The 21,138-nt window shown below is 41.1% G+C and overlaps 1 protein-coding gene across 1 annotated transcript in view; it reads right to left on the bottom strand.

Annotated features, from left to right (window-relative positions):
• ngfrb (nerve growth factor receptor b) overlaps positions 1 to 20,221 on the bottom strand; it is a 43,447-nt gene extending 23,226 nt beyond the window's left edge. The window contains exons 1-3 of the mRNA XM_022200438.2: positions 19,880 to 20,221; positions 15,388 to 15,532; positions 6,600 to 6,956 (exon numbers count right to left, since the gene is read on the bottom strand). Of these exons, the coding sequence (XP_022056130.1) occupies positions 6,600 to 6,956; positions 15,388 to 15,532; positions 19,880 to 19,933 (556 nt within the window). The 5' untranslated portion in view covers positions 19,934 to 20,221. The remainder of the gene's footprint in view (positions 1 to 6,599; positions 6,957 to 15,387; positions 15,533 to 19,879) is intronic.
• Between the last annotated feature and the right edge of the window lie 917 nt (positions 20,222 to 21,138).

The raw sequence follows: 21,138 nt of genomic DNA, 5'->3' as shown, positions 1-21,138 counted from the left end.
CTTCATTTCATATGCAATCTCACATCAGTAACATTCTATCTTATTGATTTCAATCAGTGTGTAGCAGTCATCAGTGCCAGTCGTGCTCTTTGTGTTTGTTTTGTGACTCATATTCAAGTAATCCTTTGAACTTTCTTTTTCTATGTGCATGAATAATACAATGGCATGTGTCACCCTTGCTGCCACAGAGTCCCAGGCTTTGGGTGATAGTTCAGCCCACATGTGTCCAGCCAGTCCTGGTTCAATCACAAGGAAGAACAGGGTCACGGATCGAAACCTTCTGTTTGGCCTTCAGGGCTTTTAGCCAAAACCTCAGGCTGATAAGAACAGGCAGCAAGTGCTCTGTCAAGTTCAAACATTGCTCATTGCGCTTTAACCGTGGTATGAAAAAGCCTTGTCACAGCGTGTTAGCATGGCTGGACACTCCTGTTGATAATGCAATTGGAAATAAATCTGTCTGTGCTTGATGGGCGTCACCTTGACAGCAATCCTGTTAGGAACACTGTATGCCTGCTTCAAAATAAAACCATACCTGTGCTTGGCAAACAAGCCACTGCATCTCTGATGATAGGATAATGACTGTCACCCACACCAACTCTGTCCCATTTAGAGAGGACTAACTTGTTATGACAAATGTTTGCTGTCTGGCTTAGTGAATGAATTTCTACAGTAATGCTGTAGTTGCTATGAGTTTATATTGTATCAGATGATCACATAATATTGCAGAAAGCAAATTAAACATATTGTCAGAGAACATTTTCTGTAAACAATTCAACATTTCATGACTTGCCAGATTACAATAATAGAAACTTCAGCCCTGCCTGCATCAGTGGTAAAAAGTTAATTTATCAGTGCGTGGCTACAATTTTGAGGTGTTAACTTGAGTCTGCCCACTTCATGCTAATTTATACTTCCAATCCACTACATGTATTTGACAGCTTTATTTGCTTGTAAGTTGAAGATTTTACACAACAAATAACACAACAAGCTCTAAAAATACACAAAACACATGGTTAAGAACTACTTTCTAAAGTTTTTGGTCCTTCTGATGTTTATGTTGTATGTAGTCGCATTTCAGTGTTAAACAGCTCCAACAAATAATGATGTTTCACTCAGTTGGTTTTATCTCAATAAATGTTGAAATGATCCAAAATCTCACCCAAAATCAAAGATTAGAGAAAAGGTACAAACTTTGTTTTTTCTTCTTTCTTCTCCCATTAATCATCTCAGATTTATCACAAGGACCCACCGATGATTCACTATTAATGATCCAATGATGTCATATATAATAAAACATATATCAGATGGACTTAACAAGTACTTTTGCTTTAATAATTTACCAACATTCTGCTGCTGTGCACTTCTGTGCATTTGCGTAAGTAGGATTTTTCATGCAAGGCTCTATCCTGTAATAAAGTATTTATATATCACTGTATTATTACTTCTGCTTGGGGTAAAGGATCTTAATACTTCTTCCACCACTGGGTAGCATCTTGTTTTCTTTGAAACATATGCAGTTGCACATAAGCTGGATATATATACATGACTTCTCAGCTTTCTTTGCTGATTTATGGCAACACAGTTGATGCCACTTTGATGAGATATCAGTAATCAGCTTCACTTGTCTCACTGTTGTTGTGACCTCAGGAAGGATTGCGGGGATTATACCAACTAGTTCAGTGCACATCTTCAAGAGGGACTGATCATCCCTGAAACACCCCCTCCACATACGATCTCCCATGACCTTTGACCTCTGGTTTTGCTCGCTGGCCTGCGGAACGGTGGAAGTCATATCACACGTCTTTAGATAAGCATCTTGCCTTCAAATCCTCAACTCGGTGGGTCGAGCCTGACGAAATCTGGTCAGTATTAGTATGTTTTACCATCAGTGAGACGTGAAGAGGGTGATCTTTTTTTTCCTTTTGTGTAAGACTCTAAACAACAGCAATAATCCCTTTAGAAGAATTGGAGGAAATTGGTTTTTCACCCCACATATCAGCTGAGACTGTAACCACATAAAAAGCTGCAAAATCATCACAGAGGGAAATGCACCGTTATCCTAAACTCAAACATAATGTGAACAGTAAAGCTTTAAATCCAGTTTTCATTCTAAAAATAACCTACATCATCATCAAGGTGGTGTTCTGTTCCTTTTCAGCCTCTGTTTAAATTAAGTCTCAGGTTACACACTCGTCTTTTCATGGCCTTCTGTGTCTTCCTCTCAGTCCCTCCACCTTCCTGACTGCGTTTAGCCTTCGGGCCTGTGTCGCCCGACTCCACAGCATTAATGGATGTGGACGTCTGGCAGCGCTACAGATTTATAAGCGCTGATAACGCTTGCGCTTCAGTAAAAAGATTACATTTGGAATAAATGGTGCATGATTGGGTTAGAGTGAAGAATAACATATGGCAATGAAGCCCATATACGGTGGGCTGTAAATCATCATGCCTGGAAAGCACAGCAAATTCACATTCATCATGATGTACACTGTGTTAGTTATCTAAAGGATGTTTTAGTATTAGAGTTCTGGCTCCTTATATCTTGATCTCGGATGAATCATCTCCCCCAAAACACCACACTTCCTTCTCAGACCACAAGTTCAATCAAGCTGCCTTTAAAGCGTCATCCTCAATGGAAGATGGTTTTTGCAGCAGCGGGGCAGAAAACATTGATATACGTTCTGTCCACTTTTGCTTATCAAATAACCTTCTTTGTCTGTGGTGTATTTTTTGAGTTCTTTTAAAGCTGGGCAGACACTGAACGATTTATTAGGGTCTGGTTTTACTGTACTGCAGACCCGCATATGGACAGCAGCAGACAGATCTATCTATCTATCTATCTATCTATCTATCTATCTATCTATCTATCTATCTATCTATCTATCTATCTATCTATCTATCTATCTATCTATCTATCTATCTATCTATCTATCTATCTATCTATCTATCATCAGTATATACAACAATAACAAAATATTGGATATTACATTGATGTCTGCACAGAGCCTCACATATATTGAAATTTATGTCACTCTGACCCTAGCAGACCTTCATGTGCTAGCCGAGGAAGGCAAGTCAAGTCAGTTCACAGCATGCTAGGACATGAAAAATCACTGACCGAAGTGCTGCGCAAGATGAGACAAATAAAACTAGAAATTTATTTCAAAAAGAATTCATTAAAAAAACAACTGAACTAAAAGTAAACCAAATCAATGCGTGATAAATTGCTTATTAATTATAGGGACTTTACACCTGCATAAAAATTGCAACTGGAACCAAATTTTAAAAACCAGCATGTTAAAATGTGTGTTTAATTGGAATTCGGACAATATCAGTGAATGTAATTTTCGGAGCTTAAACTGAGAACAACCGTTGGGCCTTAAGTGTCAGTCCACAGCTAAGAAGCACTAACAGATTCTGATCTAATAATCTAAGCAGGCAATATGGGCCTTAAGAGTGCAATAGCTCTGACAAAACAGTCGAGGCCAGTGCATTCAAGCACTTATAAACAAGTGCCAAGTACAAGGAGTGCTGGCCCACTCCAACAAACAAGTAATTGCAATGGTAGAAGTAATAAAAGCATTAGTGAACTTCTCAAGATCTTTAAAGGAAAGGTTTGACTTTGGGTAAAGTTCTAGGACGACTGATGGTTCACAACACTAAGATTCTTTACATGACATTTCCAACAGGGAGCCATATGACCAAGTGTCACAGCAGTCTTTGTCTTGTACTGTTCGTTGCATTAAAGTTCTGATAACGAAATGTATGTCTCATGAACTCTCATGGATCCTTACATGCTCACAGATGCAGAAAGTTCAAGTCAATTCAAGACAGTGTACCTATACACCACAGTTAAACACAACAAAACACTGATAAATGTGACAATAACTTTAAACCAGAGAAGTCAGCAAGTAAAAATATGCTTTTAGTTGAGATTAGAGAACTGGTAGTGAAGTTGACAGCCTGATTGAAATGTCTGTTCCATAGTTTTGGAGCTTCCACTGAGAAAAAACTGGTCAGCCTTCAATGCCAGTCTACTTCTAAGATGTAAAAACATATTCTGATCTATTGACTTCAGCTGGCAACATGACAAATAAGAGTGTATTGGCTCTGGCAGATCTATTCAAGCACTTATAAACAACAAGTCAAATGGTACACCTCGTCTGATACTGAACAGGCAGCAAATGTAAAGTTGGCAGGATAGGTGAAATATGCTTCTGCTTACATGCACCAAGTCAGGAGCTGAGCTGCAGCATGTTGAGTCAAGTGCACATGGACTGAACATGGATATTAGTCCCTGGATCATTCTAACATACAACTAATTGCAATAGTCTGACTTAGAACTGCTAAAAGCATGAGTGATCTTCTCAAGACCAATAAAGGACATTAAGGGTTTGACTTTGGATAAAGCTTTAATTAAAAAAAAAAGCAGATTTTGACTCCTTGTTTGATCTGTACGTTCAGTTTTAAAAAGGAATCAAAAGATTTTCCACGTGAAGTTTACAATAAGGTGCCATAGATCCAGATATAAGTTTAACAGCAGTCTTAGTCTAATACTGTACATTGCCTTTTTCCACATAATGTGTTTTAGTCACTTTATGTCCTGATCTCAATACTGGGTACTTTAAAAATCCAGTAATGAACATATTACCTACTTTGATCAATGTAAGCAGCCAACTGTGGCTGATATCCACAAGATCTTAATATTTCGTCCTTTAATACTGCAATGTGACTGATGTTTGTAGCTCAAGACAATACATTCTTTGATTACACAGGAAACAATAATCAGATCACTGTTTTTAGACGCAGAAATAAATGTAGTAAATTAAATTTAGTTTACATTAGTTTCTCTGTCTGTTTTCCTCATTGCTAGCTGAGTAAAGTAGCCCCATGGGCTAAACCAAAAGCCCTCAAAGGCCAAGCAGGATCATGGGAGATGTACAAAAGAGCCCCTTTAGCCTGAGACCAGCTCTGTGTTCACCACTGTGATAACAACGTCCCTCTAACCGCAGCTCCAACAGACTGCATGGCTGATCAACAGGCTCCTTTTATTGTCATCTCACAAAAGCATTGATTTAATCTGTGAGGCATCAGATCATCGGAATGAGCAGTGACTGCAGTCACAAGGAATTTGTGATTTGGAGTGCGATACCCACAGGGTGCAATGATATAAAAGAAATTCAGAACCCTCTTCAGAGATATGACCTCCTACTAAACCCGCAACATAGGAAGAGTGTGGTCTTTGTGTTTGGATGGGATGAGTTGGTGAAGATAATGAGACTTCAGCTTCGACGTGGCATTTAGGTCGACAGGCCAACAATGTCTATAGTGTGGAACTGGGACGATCTGATTATGTGGCTGACAAAGTGGACGTCCAGCACGTTGGAGTGTCCGTCCAGCACCGGATAGCTAACATGTACTTCTATTGAATCCATCTTGACCTTGGGCATCGCACCCCATCACTCAACTTTACTCTGCACAGAAGTTCATGATAAACTTGCCCAATGTTTATGTAGGGTCATCCCACAGCCATTTGTTAGACAGCGGAAAAATAAATCTCGGAACAAGAGCGTAGTTGTCTTCTTAGAAGAATGGATCATTTTCTGGTGAACTTTACTTTCCTCCTTCTAACCGAAAGTACGAATGTCTCATCCCTCAGCAGTTTGAACTTGGTAACCTACTGTACGAGGTCCCGTTCACCAAAAACGCAACAAATATTGAACTATTAAAAAATGATATTTGCAAAACTCATCGGCAATGAGACTGTTCAGAAATAATGATGTTGTTACTGTAGATGTGCCACAGATCATGATTTCTTGTTTTTTGCTACAAATTGGGGTATAAATGTGAGACTGTAATGCTTTAAAAATCTAAAGCTAATTTTGAGAAATATGTTTACTATGGGGGCTGCACAGTCACTTAGTGGTTATCACTGTTGCCTCATAGCTAGAAGATCCCCGGTTTGCATCACGGCCTTCCCGGCATCTGTCTGCATGGAGTTTGCACGTTCTCTCTGTGCATGTGTGGGTTTTCTCCAAGTACTCCAGCATCCTCACACAGTCAAAAAACATGCTGAGGTTAATTGGTGATTGTAAATTGTCTGTAGGTGTGACTGCGACTGTTCGTCTCTATGTGTAGCCCTACGATAGACTGGTGACCTGTCCAGGGTGTCCCCTGCCTTCACCCTGAGTCAGCTGAGATACAATCCAGCCCCCCTGAGACCCTAATGAGGATTTAGTGAGGTATAGATAATGGATAGATATTTTCTATGCTCAGCTAACCTATCAGACTACTGGCTGTACCTTCATTTTTATTGCACATGTTCAGAATAGTGTTGATCTTTTCAAAAACTCGAGGTCTAAATGCAGCAAATAACCAAAAATATTCCTAAAATGTCCAAATTCTGCTTGAAATTAACGTGTGCTGCAAGGGTTCATACCACATAAATTTTCTGGCTTACGAGCCAATACTTATGTTGAAACACTTCAGTTCGGCAAATGCTCATTCAGATTATTTATTATCAGATATTGAAGGGCCTGAATTTGACAATGCATGCAGGTTTGCCATTCTTTTATGTACTTTATGAGCTTCTGTCTTACCTTGACACACTGTATCTTTGGTAGGGGTGCAGGGCTCTAACACCTCGTCATCATCACAGGAGGTGCAGGGGATGCAGGGCTCTCGAGAACTCTCCTGGTCCGAGTACGTGTCCATGGTGCACTCCTCACACACTGTGTCATGGTCGAGCTCGCAGATCAGCAGCATCCCTTGGCCCTCGGGGCATTTGGTGCACGGTTCACACATTTCTGAGAGTCTATTCAGGTAGTAGCCATAGTTGCAGACACAGATGGCATCGTTGGAGTCGGTGCAGGGCGTGTCCATCCGGTACAGACCGGTACACTGTGTGCACGGCTGGCATCTCTCTGTGTGGCTGAAGGATTCTGAAAAGGTTTCGCCTGAAAGAAGGGAAGAGAAAATAGACTTGAACTTTTAATCTGCCGTTTCTTTAGCATCCCGTAGAGATCATTTACAGTATATGGACCATATTCTGACATGGCTGGTTACACACTAGTGTAAAACAAAAACAACACATCCCAGCCAGAAATCTTTTTTGGTTTATTTGCTTTCAGTTAGGTCTTTAAATGTACAAAAGGTGGGAAAATAGAAATTTTCATTTTTCTGTTTCATTTTTAAATGGAAATTTTTATCGTAATTTTACAATTTTATTGATATTTTTCTGTATTTTAATAAAACAGGCAAAATGCTAAAGAACAAAGAAAAATACTGTAAACTTTACTGCTTGTTTTACAGTGTATCCCATCCGATGGGGTGGTTGATCGTTGCTGTCTGCCACAAGGTGTTTTTTTCCACTAAAAATGCCCCAAAATGTGAATTTTCCAATTCTTCACAGTTTAGTTTTTTCTCTCCAGTTCTAAATCTTCAGATCATTTTACATCAGTTTATCTCATCTCAATTCTCCACTTTCAATAAAGGTAAAACATCTAAAATAGATGGAAAACCTTCCTGCATGAAGCCACTCAGTGCTTTTATGCTGCCTTTTTTAAAAACTTCTACCCAAAAGCCGCTCTGTTTAAGCAAAAGTTACACAGTGAACTGCACTGATTATGTCCTCTGTGTATTTAGGTTGAGGCTGTGTGATACCGTAATTTACCTCTATCTTAATGGTTTTCCCTTCATTTCAACTTGTTTTTTATGTAGTTACTACTTAACTTTACAGTTTGAAATTTTATAAAAATGTATATTTGGATTGATATCAGTCTTATATTCTCAGATTTTACATTTGCTTATTTATTTATTTTGAAATGCTTTTTTTTTTTTACATTTTAGCTCTCTAAAACATGTCAAGGAATCGAAAAGTAATCTTGTTACTTCTAATCATGGATACAGCTTGTTTCTCTTCACAAGTGCGGTTTCAGTTTTCTAAATTTACACTAAGCAGGAATGTAGTTTTAGGGTCATCAACCTTTGTGGTTAAGCAGATGGAAAGATGTCATTAAGAGCAAGAAAATATTCCAAGAACACAAGCAGCAACAACAACATCTGTTTTTCAAGTATTTTTTTATGATTATGAACTTCATTACATCACCTATGTTTTATAAATGGTTTGTATACCTGCAAGACTTCCTAGGACAGATATATCTGCAAAGGACGCAATCAATATTGCATGTTTTATGGAATTGTATTTCGGCTGGATAGAGAACTGGGAAACACACTAAATTATGCAACAGACCCATTTGTAAGAGCAGCTTGTGTGTGTGTGTGTGTGTGTGTGTGTGTGTGTGTGTAGACTGGGAAAGTATGACCTCAAAATCTCTGCATCAGAGTGTGTCTAAATTGTGAACAAGCATATTCTGTGGGCAAAAAGGCCTAAATATTCATCCCTTTCAACTTCAGACTCTGGTGAATTTGTTGCTTTTATTAACCGCGCCTGACGAACGTCAGCGGGGTTACTGCATTCGGTGCGGTATCTGACTGGGTAAGTATGCATGTATGTATGTATGTATGTATGTGGCTATGTCCGTTCCGATATCTCTGCAAGTGCTGAAGTCAGGATAATCAAACTTCGCACTGAAGATCAGTCTAAGGTCCCCTGCTCAGTTGTGGAGTTACAGGTCAGCAGATCAAGTAGGAAGGGAGATACGTACGATGATCAAAATTGATACATATTGCATCATTTGTATAGGGAGGACAGGGTTTTCGCCAGTAGAGGGCGTGGTTCTGCCCTCTACTGAGGGCTCGTCTAGTTTATTTAATGTGATGATAAACTTGATATGTTTACACTTTAAGTGTTGGTTTCGGCAAAATGTATAACCTGGTGCATTATCATTGAGTGTTAAGAAATTGTAAGGGGCATTTTTCACTAGTTTCTTACATCGTAGACCAAACAGTTAATTGATTAACCAAGAAGATAATCTGTAGATTAATCGCCAATGAAAGCAATCATTAGTTCAAACCCCAGCTTTAACCAAGCTAAACCAAACCACCTAAACTACTGACAGTTGAAGCCCACATGTGAACTTAAAGCAGGAGATTTCTTCACTAATCTGAACTAGTGTTGCAACTACAATTTTTCATTTGTGATTAATCGTCTTGTTCTGCCTTTAATTAACTCTTTTGCTTCTGAAATGTCAAAAAAACTGTAAAAAAACGTCCATCGCAATCATCCAGAGTCTAAAGGGATTTCTTCATACGACTCTGATTCTGATTCGTTTCATACAAAACGTAGAGACATTCATCATACTGTCATTGTAATCTGCAAATATTCACACTTCAGGAGCTTGTGCCAGATATTAATCAGGATTTTTCTTTGTAAAGCTATATTCTATAGGCAGCTTTCATAAATGTTTCAGATTAAAGTAGTTTCAGTTTTTTTCAGCTCTAACCTAGACTAAACTAAACTAGTGCTTTGTAGGAAACAGGAGGCTGTTTTCATGCTGTCTCCATGTAGACCCTCTACAGCTCAGTGTCTCATGGCATATCAGGTTTTGGGTCTGCGTCAGCGGCCCACCAACCACGGCGAATGCTCTGATGATGCAGAGATTAAAACAGAGATGAGGGAAGATAGACAAGGAGACAGACGGTGAGAAGAAAGAAAAGCAGCGACCTTGTCATCCGAGATGAATCCGAGTGTGCAGTTCTACCTCAAACCGATGGTGTCAAATGTAGGTTCTTCACATTTTTGCTTAATTAGAGGTGGACAGACCATCGTCTTTTCTGTCTAAGCGGCTCTGTTGGTGTCCACTCTGTGCTGTTACCCCCCGCAACATTATGTCCTCCAGCATCCTCCCTCCCTACAAGCAGACGCACACCCAGACTACCCTCACTCCCCCTCCTCATGAGTGCTCTCAGAGCCATTATCATAATGCCATCCATCAATAATGCAAGTCAATACATTAATAACACTGGCCTGCAGCATGGAGGGAGGGAGGAGGGGGGAGGCAATGGAGGTGGAGGGAGGGGGGAGGGCAGGCACATCGTATCATACCAGTACATTTGCTGCTGTTCAATCCCTCGCTTTATTTTTGACACCCATAAAAGGACTCCTGACTATCCGCTCTGGCTACTGCATAACATCTGGTGTGTGTGTGTATGGGTGTGTGTGTGTGTGTGTGTGTGTGTGTGTGTGTGTGTGTGTGTGTGTGTGTGTGTGTGTGTGTGTGTGTGTGTGTGTGTGTGTGTGTGTGTGTGTGTGTGTGTGTCTGTGTGTCTGTGTGTGTGTGTCTGTGTGTGTGTGTGAGTGTGTGAGCCTTCCTGGACATGTCTGTACGTGTGTGTGTCTATGAGCCATTAGCTACTGGCTGATATGTTGGACTTGTCTCCGTTCCAGCTGCTCAGCTCTTCTTGTTCTGTTTCATCTCCATTTATCTGCTCATTCATCCAAACTCCTCCGTGAGTTTTGGGCCAGCCGCCCTGTTTAGCACTTCAGCCGGACACCTGATAACTCTCTGCGCTAAATGAAGCCTGGACGCTGTGTGGAAAACCACATTCTGTATAAATGGATGCTTGTGCAATGAAAAGCAATCAGCTGTGGGCAATTTGCCTGAAACATCATATGCGAGGACATATGGTTTGTGGAAGCTGATGTTAAAGGAGATTTAGAAGGAAAGATTGCCAGAGATAAAATGTTTCATCACAGTAATTTTTCTACCACAGATGAAAACAAATAAATTACAAAGGCCATAGAAGAAAATACACATTTTTGTTATAGTCAATGAAATAAAACTACTATCGACAGTAACTGACTTTTCGATGAATCCCAAATCTCACTGTTGCAGATATGCAGTTTATAATGATAACAGAGGCAGATTTACCTCTTTAATTACTTTACAATCTTTAAAACAATTGGTTTACAACTTTACATGACACAATACCAATTTGAGATTGCGGTAAAGTGGGCTAGCCCAGTAAGAGGTACCAGTTTGGGATTTGGATCAATTTGGGCTGAGAATGAGCACATTTAGTCACAATCAAGCCAGCTATGGACCATGTGTGGTGGCCTGAATTGAGGCAAGATGCAAAACTAGTCGAATTTTAACAAATGGATTTGGTTTGGTGTGCTGGGCCTGATTATGATGCATCACTAGCTCATTTTCCACTGCAGGAACTTGTGTCTATTTTTGGGCGGCCTGAACCTTTGAGTCTGTTCTGGCTTCAAGAATCACCCATGTAGAACATCATTCTGGGCCATTTTGGAGGGAGAAAAAACACCTATCCAGCGCTGGTGCTCCTCAGTTGCTGCTGTGTGGGTCCTGATGCTAATTGATTAAACCTAGAAAAGGCAAAAGAGGAGAACAAGCGCCACTATTCTGCCCTCTCAATGTCCTTGTCGAGTATCAGTCTTCTCCTCTCAAACATCGCCATCAACAACGGAAATTTCACCATATTGTCTAACATAACAAGCCTCCATTGTTCTATTACCTGTGTGCTGATAGAACTGGAGTTCCGTCCAGTAGGTAATATTTGTCATTGCGTCAGGACACTCAGAGTTGGTGTCACGAGTGTCAGCTGAAGCCGTCGGATCTCACACCACAATGCAAACACAAAGACTGACAGGGATGATTACGGGCCGTAAACACTGGTGCCACCTCACACCAAGTTCCTGCAGTGGAAAGTCACGTATTTATAGCTGTAGCTGGGCCAAATTAATTTCCTCTGGTCACATTATGGACCAAACCATTTGGCTCTTTTTTATATGCTTATCATAGAATTTGTTGTGAAATCAGCACTTTATTGTTTACATTGTGAAGCATGATTTTAGTATTAGTATTACAAGAGAAAATGCTTTCGGATGAAGGCTGACCAAGTGTTTGGCAAAGCTGTCTTGAGAGTTTACTTTCCCCCAGTCTAATAATACATCCCAGCCTCTGGTTTAGGATCAGGCCTGAATACCACAGTGCAGTAAAACCACACAGTAGATGTGCTTGTTGTGAAGAGGTCTTTTTTGCATCTCCACAAATAATTTGTGAAACTCCCATGGAAGTAATATAAATGCTGGATCATGTTACTTCTGTTAGCTTGTTAGTCAAACATGGAAGCATTTGCAGCTTACATAAGAACAGACAAACGCTCCTTTTAATCAGTGCTTTTGTTGCTTTGCTTGTGAAGAGGATAAAAACCAGCACTACTGACCACTCTTCAGGCCTGGTGTAAAGAATGATCAAATGACAAGTCAGGGGATTAATAACCAAACTGTAAACAAGTTGTTTACATGCTCCATCCACCTGCATTACAGATGCAATCACTATGTTTGATGTGTTCTTAAAATATCTTTATAATGATGGAGGTTTATCTGTTTTGCATTTGTCTGCAAGTGAGTGAAGAATCTGTCTGGTCTCATGACCGCTTGCCACTGTCTGTTTGTTCATGTCTGAGCTGAACGAGCACCAGAAGACTGATAATTATCATCGCTGCTGTGTTGTGCAACCGAAAGCTGCAACGTCAAAGGCATCTGTTGTAAAAAAAAAAATCATTTTGAACCTAAAATATAAGCAGAGCAGAAGATAATTTACGATAGGATAGCAGTCTTACTGCTTTTATACATGGCAACCATATGTTTTAAAGATGTAACTCTTCAGCTGAGACACACTTCTAAAAACCGTACATCATTCCAAAGAAGCCCCACAAGTACAAATAAAGAATATCTCCATGGCCACATTCTTTGTGACTTCTCTCATGCCCTGAGGACTTAATCATTTCTCTGACTGTTGAGCTCCTTGGCTCACGGTTCATCATTCTTCACTGACCCATTGGGGTTTACAACTTCTTCCTGGCCTGGATGCAGGACAGTCCGGGAATTCTTGCAAGGAAAACTCTGGGAACAGAGCAGGGACTGGCTGTGGACCACTTCAGGCTCAAGCTGACCTTTGAGCTCACACTAAAAATCCTCTAATGTGTTTTCCCTCCACTCCAGCAGAACTGTGTCTCATAGACCTGAAATATCTTCTCAAGCTCTTCAGTTACAGCTTCATGTTTATCAAATGTAAATTTTCAGTGCCTACCGCCTTTTCGCTGAGACACCACTACTTATCTGGTGCTTGAAGTATCCTCCCCTGCAGGTTTTTTTTTTCTGACAACACTTGGAGCTGGTCCCACTCTTGTATCCTCTCAACATCCCTGTCCTCATAAAGTCTTACAGCTTCTCTCCCTACATGGTTAAGGTCAAGATGAGGGCAGTGATGGTGGAAAACAGTTATGTCTGACATCTGGTTTACTTCCAAACATGCAGCTGAATCGCTCTAAGGTTACACATGAAGGACAGACATCTGCATAATTTTCTGGAAATAATGCAGCTATTTCACAACAATGAGGTTAAATTGGCTCAGATGCACCGCTACGCACTCGTATTTGTTAGTTTTTAATCTGATCCAAACCGATGTAGAGCTGTTATGTTGGGAAATCTGACAAATTGTGCTCTGTTTTAGCAGAATTATATGATTCCAGGAGTGCTTATACTGTACTAATCAGTCAGTTGGTCCAACACTGAAGACCAAGCTGACATATCTAGACAAGATTTAGTTGGATTGCCTTGAAAATTAGAGACGCACAGGACAACTCCTATTTACTTTGGTACCTTTCATATTTTCATCAAGCGGCCAACAGCAGATCAAAGTTTTTACCTATTATAAAGTCCCAAAATCTTCAAGACAGATTTGACAAAAAAAAATGTTGCAGAATCTCAACAATGTGTCTCAATCCTTTGATGCACAACATGGGTCAAGAGATGTACATTTTCCATTGAACATAAGTCACTTTTAACCCATGTTGTGCATCTAAGGGTTAATTACTGCAGTGATCCCTGACTTTTCTTTTTGCACCTTGTGAGGTTAATATTCTCCCAAACAGAATGTAGGTGGTTAGCCATTGGATGGATTGCAGCGACATTTGATTGTTTCGTTCATAGTGAGCTCCTGATTTATCAAGTAGGAGTATTATCCAGATAGTCTCGTAGGTATTTGGATAATACACTTATCATTTTCCAAATACCTGCAAAAGGAATAACATTCCCGTCAGTCTCTGGTGTTTATTTAGTAGTGCTCACAAGCAAACATTAGCATGCTGATGAACTAAGAGTATCAGCAGGGTAAACATTACTTGCTTCATATCAGCACGCTAAAACGGTCATTCGGAGCATGTTAGTGAGTAAATGTGATTTTTTTTAAAGTCCAAAAGAACCTCTGGTCTTTAATTAAAGCCCTAAAACCTCATCTCTATTCTCTAGAAATTTTCTCACTAAAATAATCAATTCCTACTTTAAAACGGCTGAGAAGTAACATACTTGCTTTGTTCAGAATGTGCAGATCTATGAAGTGTTTGTCCCTCTTTTCGCCCCACTCGCTGCAGCTCAAGCACACCAGCTCACCTTTGTTTGCTCAGACACTGTAATACTACTCTGCACTATACAATGGCGAGTTGTGATATTGGAGTAATTCAGCCAAACACTATATGGACACAACGGGGTAAAAATCTATGTTTTACTGGAGAAAGAATTCAGCAGCCAGATCTGTCTCTACAACTGTGTCACCACTGAATGGTCCGACTCTACTTATTGTCGTTCTGCTATAGAGACAAAAATGCTCTGACATGTTTGTATTTATGCAAATTAATGACAAATATCCTTAGTGGCACAAAGGACCTGCAAAATAGTATCAACTACGGTACTTGTGTTGCAAGATCTGTGTAACCGTTTACTGAAAGAACCAAGCAGGCCTACTTCAGTGTGCTATCTAAATCTTTGTCAAAGCTTTCCATTTTCAGTGTTTGAGACTGTTAATAATAATAATAATCTAATAATAATCTAAAAAGCTGTATTGATCTTGTACTTTTCTCAACTGTGTAACAACTTGCTTTGCAAAATGAGTTCTGGAAGAACAGCAGCTGTTGTTTCCAATTGCAAAGGAGACATTGAAATGGTAACAGATAGTGGAAAGGGGGGAGAAATTTGAGTGAAATATGCAGTCAATGGCAGGCTTAAACCTGCAGTAACCTCGCAAAACTGCTAGTGTCACACTAATACAAGGTAGCATCACAAAACTAGACAAGGCCAAGAATTACTCACTGTTTTATGGTCTAGCAGCATGATTTTTCTACATTTTGAGAGCCATTGTTGTGATTTACAATCCTGCCCCTTCTCCAGCGACAGAACCAAAGCACTGAATGCTGGACATACTCATATGACCGCTCTGCATTAAGGTACGCGACCAACGCAGCTCCTTCATTAATGGAGACTTCAAACACACAGATGGGCTTTTTATTTATGACCACTTGTGCATTTTTGTGCAACACAAAGTCTTTGCCCATCTGTATGCGTCAAGATATGTCCACAAACAGTAGTTTTTTTTTGGTTGTTTTGTTTTTTGTGATACTCACTGTCAAGGCATGGAGCGCAGACTGTCTGTGTGGTGGCTCCACATGGTCTGACGACGCCCTCGCCGGGCTGACACTGTTTGCAGCATTCGCCACTCTTCATATACTGTTCCGAAGGACATTTCTCTTTATTGGCCAGAGCCCCGACCTGCAGAGTTGAAGAAAATGACATTTACATTCAACAGCAAAAATAAGATTATCAATAGAAAAAAGACAAAAATGACTATATTTGTTGTCCACAAAAACCCAAATGGTATATGTTGTTTCAATCAAAGCGATGCTTAACATTGTGCATTGTGAGCAGTTCAAATAGACTGTGCTATTTTCTATTTGGACCATTTTTAGAGGCTGGAAAGAGCTAAAACATCAAGTATTTCAAAAGAAAAGGAGCCTGAAAGAAAGAGAAAACAAACAATACTCTAGCAGTAGTAGAAAGCATTCTTTTCTTTCTTTTTTCCAACCAGTTTGTATCCCCTTACATTTATTTTGGAACCACTAAACTAATGTTCCCAGTCTCCAGGGTCATGATAAGCTAGATAAACGTAGACAGTCGTGAGATGATTAATGAGACAACTCCTCAAAATTTCCCAATTTCCAAAGTCTCCCTTTAGTTCATATACTTTTTGTGAAACACTAGAAAGAATGTCCTTATCTGGCATCTACAAGCATCCAAATGAAACAATCTGCAGAGCAAAAATCTTTCTCTTGGTTTGACTGCTGATAGTCTGTAGACACATGAAACCTGCAACATGAGGTCTGGAAAAGGCACTGCTTTGTTTGAAATGTCCACATGCCAAAAAGGTTGAGAAACCATGACTCTAATCACACAGGACTCATTTTAGCCTTAAGATGTTAGCACAAATACTGTATGTGCGTTCGTGAAGATACAGTAAAGAACGCAAACAAAATCACACATCCAGACCATGTGTAAAGCTGGTTTTCGCTACATTCTTCAAACATGTTGAGAGCTTTATCTCACCTGTTGACAGGTGCAGATGTTTGTGCTTGTCCCTGATTATGCATAAATGCACGAGAATGCGCACACACTTGCACGCTCATGCCTGAGCCTGGTTGTGTCTTCATGTCCTCCCGACTGTGCGTGGCATTATATCGTACTAAATCTTCCCTTTCTCACGCCAGGCCTTTTTGTTTTGTATCTTCTGCACGCCTTGATCTCCAAAGCATACGACGATAAAAGCACCGATTGCCCCCTGACACCGAGGAGAGGCTTGTCTTTCATTCGCCGCAGATACAAGAGCAGGAGTTGTTTTGGGCCATCATTTACAAAGCTAGGATGTTCTGCTGTTGGGCATCTTTGACAGAGAAGCGTCGGGTCAGAGGTCAAAAGAATGCTTTGTTTTAATCACATAAAAATGACCAAGAGCTGGATTTTTAAGCAACACGGGAGTCACTTTCCTCTTTAGGTGAGGCACACTTTTTCCTGATGACTGTTACACATTTATCAATACACTCTGAAGATGTGCGACCAGATGTGAGTATGTTGAAATTTGTGTGAAGGAGGAGCTCTCAGCATAAATCGTCAGGGTTCAGGTGTGTGGGGAATGTTGCTGACAAGAGAGAGGAGCTTTGCAAAACATGAAGTGTCCCTTCAGGCACCTTTGAGTCAGCTGGCGGATGATGTCTATGTGTGTGTGTGTGCGTGTGCGTGTGCGTGTGCGTGTGCGTGTGCGTGTGCGTGCGTACACACACACTGTCTCTTGCTCTTGATGGTGTCATGGCTCATTCACCTTCAAGGTATTTAGCTCTCTGTCCATGTTCAAGAATGTGACTTCGTGGGGAGGCTTTTTATGCATGACAATATCTAAATATTCTGCAGTTTTATCACCTCAAACTGATAAGAGATAAAAAATACACTCTATAGGAGGTCTAACTGTTTCACCACTGTACTTTAGAGGTGTTTTAGGATCCGTGGTCTCACACAAATGTGCACATTAATGGCCTTTAATACTCAGTTTTGCTTGAAAATCAGTGTTAGAGCTGTGAGACTTTCACCTCTACAGCGATTTTGATCATTTAAATTACTTCACTGTGTGTTGCCCTCAGATCACATTGACCTTACTCTACCTCAAATTCACCTCACGCAACAAGTATTCATTTAAAAATGACTCACTGCACACCCTCTTCCTTCTCCTGCTTCCTCTGATCTGCCCCCTTTACCTACTGCGCACACCCATCGACATTCACACATTTCGCACAAGTGCAGTAACAACCTTGCATGTGAACAAACCTGTTTCAAAATGTCTAATTGGCACTTTTGAAATGATTCCAAGTTTCTGCTTTTAGCCTCTGCTTATGTTTTTTTTTCTTTTGCCCCTCTACTAGCTCCGGGTGTGGGCGCAACAGCAAACTGTCTTAAAGACCCAAAAAGTGAGATTAAAGTGCATCAGAAATGTTTGCAAACTTGTGAAAACAGACAAATTAGAGGGTAATGTGGCTTGAACAAAAAGTTTGCAGAATTAAAAAAGACGCACAGCATTCAGCAAGTTGTAGCTCGACTTGCACATTTCCTATTAAGGGTTTTTAGATGGGAATTTGAGGGGTGGCACTCTTCAACTTCTGTCAGCTAATCTCCCCAAAGCAAGAGGCAAGATGATCACACATCATGTGCAGAAGCATCTGGACACACACAACTTCAAGCGCTACAACCAATCTTACTAATGCTCCAGTCAATTTTCAGTTGGAGGCACTTAACCTCTGGACCTGAGCTGTCAGCACTTGTTAAGCCATTAGAGTTCCACTAAACCAGCCTTCCTACTAAGCTGGGTCTAATTTTAATCCAGACATGGATCCTCAACCGCTGTGGGCACAACGATGGCGACAAGATCACACAAACAGCACTGAATCGTCTTCTCCTCATGAAGTGAGAGGAGGAGACAGAGTCAGAGAAGAAGAAAAGAGTGATGTGAGTATGAAGCAAAAGGAGGAGAGGAAAGGGGAGGATGACGTGGAGGAGGGGGTTCAGGCTCTATCAATATTGCATGTGCTGAGCAAGCAGAGGACGCATGCCCATCAGCGGGAGCAGCTGTCATGTATCAGTGATGCAGCTTCCTCCAAAACCAGGACCTTGACAAGCTCACAGTTCTGACTGACCACGTCCTGTCTGATATAAAGCGCTGAGAAAAAAATTAATAAATAAAAGATTTCCTTCCTGCCCCTGCATGGCCTCAAAAGAATTAAAGATAAATCAGTGCGATTATACAACTGCAACTCTCCAGAGTTTCCGTACATCCTCCTAAGATTTCTCTGGTTGATTTCTGCTCCTCCTCTCATGTCTTCAAGTTGTATCTCTCTCACTCTGTTTTCCTGTTCGTGTATGTTTGGTTCATCTTCTTGGTCTTCATGGTGGTCGGCTTGGGTTCTGTCTGGAACTTGAACCTGAAAGTTGCTTGACATCCTCCTGGATCACGCTCCAAATCTACTACAATGCTTTTCTGAACACAGAACATCTATTGCATGTCCTAGAAGAAGAACCTCTCCTCCGTTTCACCAAAAACCTTCTGTTGGGGTGGAAATTTAATCAGTGATGTGCAAACAGACACTGTTCCTTGAGGTGATTTTGTGATTTGTGGCCAAACATCCATCCATTATCTATACATCGCTTAACTGTCATTAGTGTCGTGGGGGGCTGGAGCATCTCTCTGGCTCAGAGTGAAGGCAGGGGACACCCTGGACAGGTCACCAGTCATTGCAGGGCTACATATAGAGACAACTCGCATTCACACCTACAGACAAAGTAGAGTTACCAATTAACCTGAGCATGTATTTGGACTGTAGGAGGAAAACTCATGCAGGCAGAGGGAGAACATGCGAACTCCACGCAGAAAGATCCCAGAAAGGACAGGACCTTCTAGCTGCAAGGCGAAAGTGCTGACCACCAAGCCACTGTGCAGCCCTGTGGCCAAACAAACTCAGAAAATTACTAAATTCACCGAACCTCTCATCCTTTAACACACGTCTTATTGAGCTCCTCCACTGCCACACTGTTATTGTCCTGCTGTCTGTGGAGCCACATGTAACTGAGAAGGGTGGAACTACAGATCCAGCAACTGGAGCTATAGAGTGTCAACCTGAATGGCTGCTGCATACATCCGCTCTGCTGTACACTGTCAAGCCAGAGCTGAAGGCAGGACAGGTGCAAAGACACGGACTCCTGCTTTATACACTTGAAAGATCTATTTCACAAGAAGCGCATCAAAAGGAGACTAGCATATAAGCTGCCATAAAGTAGGTTTAAATCTCAGCGTGAGGTAGGGAAACACGTAGAACTTTCCAGGGAAAGTTTCCTGTTAAAAGTGAAGGGCACGACAAGCTGAAAGGGAATACAAATCTGTAATGAAGACGAAAGTTTCTCACAAACTCTCACCGCTTGTTAACCCTCATTTGGCTGCGTTGGTGCGTAATTACGCAGCGTCCACTCCGCACAGCGTGACAGGACGAATACATCCAAGTGAAGTTTATGTAAGAAGTTACTCACCACTCCGAGTAACACTGCCATGAACGCCGAATTCATCCTGTATCTCCTTTGCATCTTTTCCAGGGAGGTCAGCGATCGGATGCAAACGCAGGAGGATGCGGATCTCAGTGACTTCGAGGAGAAATCAACTCGGCTGTCATCGTTGCGTCTCTTCTTTGCGATTGTTTTTGTTTTTGTTGTGATTACAAAAGAGACAAATCTCCAAGTAACTGCTCGCTGTCAAGTGGAATCAGTCAGTCCTTGAACACAATCCGGTCAGTGACTAAAACTCGCTCATTGGACTCTCGCCTGTGTGCGCTTTTCCTGCAAGTCGGCTCATATGGCAGCAGCAGCGCTCAGCTCAAAGGCTTCAGGGAAGGAGCCATCTCCCTCTCCACGCCCACAACACACACACATACACGCACGTACAAGCACGTACACACACGCACGTAGTTTTTCTCTTTGACAACTTAAATTAACATCTAATTCCGTTGCTGTTGAGTCAGAAAAAAACCCAACTAAAATTCTCTCATCACACAAATTCAGCCCTGTGTCAATCACTTTTCATGTTGTCAGCTTTGTCCTCAATGAATTCAAGTCTCACAGCAAACCGAGACACCTGAATACACTGAGTTTTTCCTCCCTGGAGAAGCTTCTAAAATGCACAGAGATCCACAGAGGCTCCCTGAAGCAATGAGCTGACTTGTGTTGTCAGAGCCTGAGGACAGAACGCTCATCATCAACAGCATGACTTCTTCCTGAGGTCAGGCTCCATGAACGCACCTTTAACCCAGAAACCTGAGATTCACACAGCTACACATCCACTGATATTTGTAGCAGCATCTGTGCGATCAACTGAACTAAAAGTTAACTTTAGGCAGTTTCCAGCAAGTTCAGTTAATGGAAACTGCATTGTGTACCCGGTGTTAGTTCCCTAAATTAGAACACTAATGTGACTTATTCAAATCTCATGTTAGGCAATTTTGATCTGTTCGTGAGAAGTGGAAAAACAGGGCTGCTCTTGTCAGAAACACTGCTGCCTTTATGCATAAGAGGCGACCTGCTGCTGGAGAGACACCTGAGGCGACATGTTGGCCTGATATAAACCAGCAAACACGTCATTTAGTTTTCGGGTTCGGGTCATGACCATACATGCCATGTTCAGTATGCTCCTGCACAGCAGAACTTTTCTAAAGACTGGCAGAGCTATTAGCAAGTGAATATGTCGTGTTTATGCAACATCTTAGCTAACTGAACAGCCCTGAAGCAAATTAAAAGAA

Source organism: Acanthochromis polyacanthus, chromosome 19 (genome assembly GCF_021347895.1).
Source record: "Acanthochromis polyacanthus isolate Apoly-LR-REF ecotype Palm Island chromosome 19, KAUST_Apoly_ChrSc, whole genome shotgun sequence".
Classification (NCBI taxonomy): domain Eukaryota; kingdom Metazoa; phylum Chordata; class Actinopteri; family Pomacentridae; genus Acanthochromis; species Acanthochromis polyacanthus.
The sequence above is the reverse complement of the archived record's forward strand: the minus strand, read 5'-3'. Positions and strand labels throughout refer to the sequence as shown.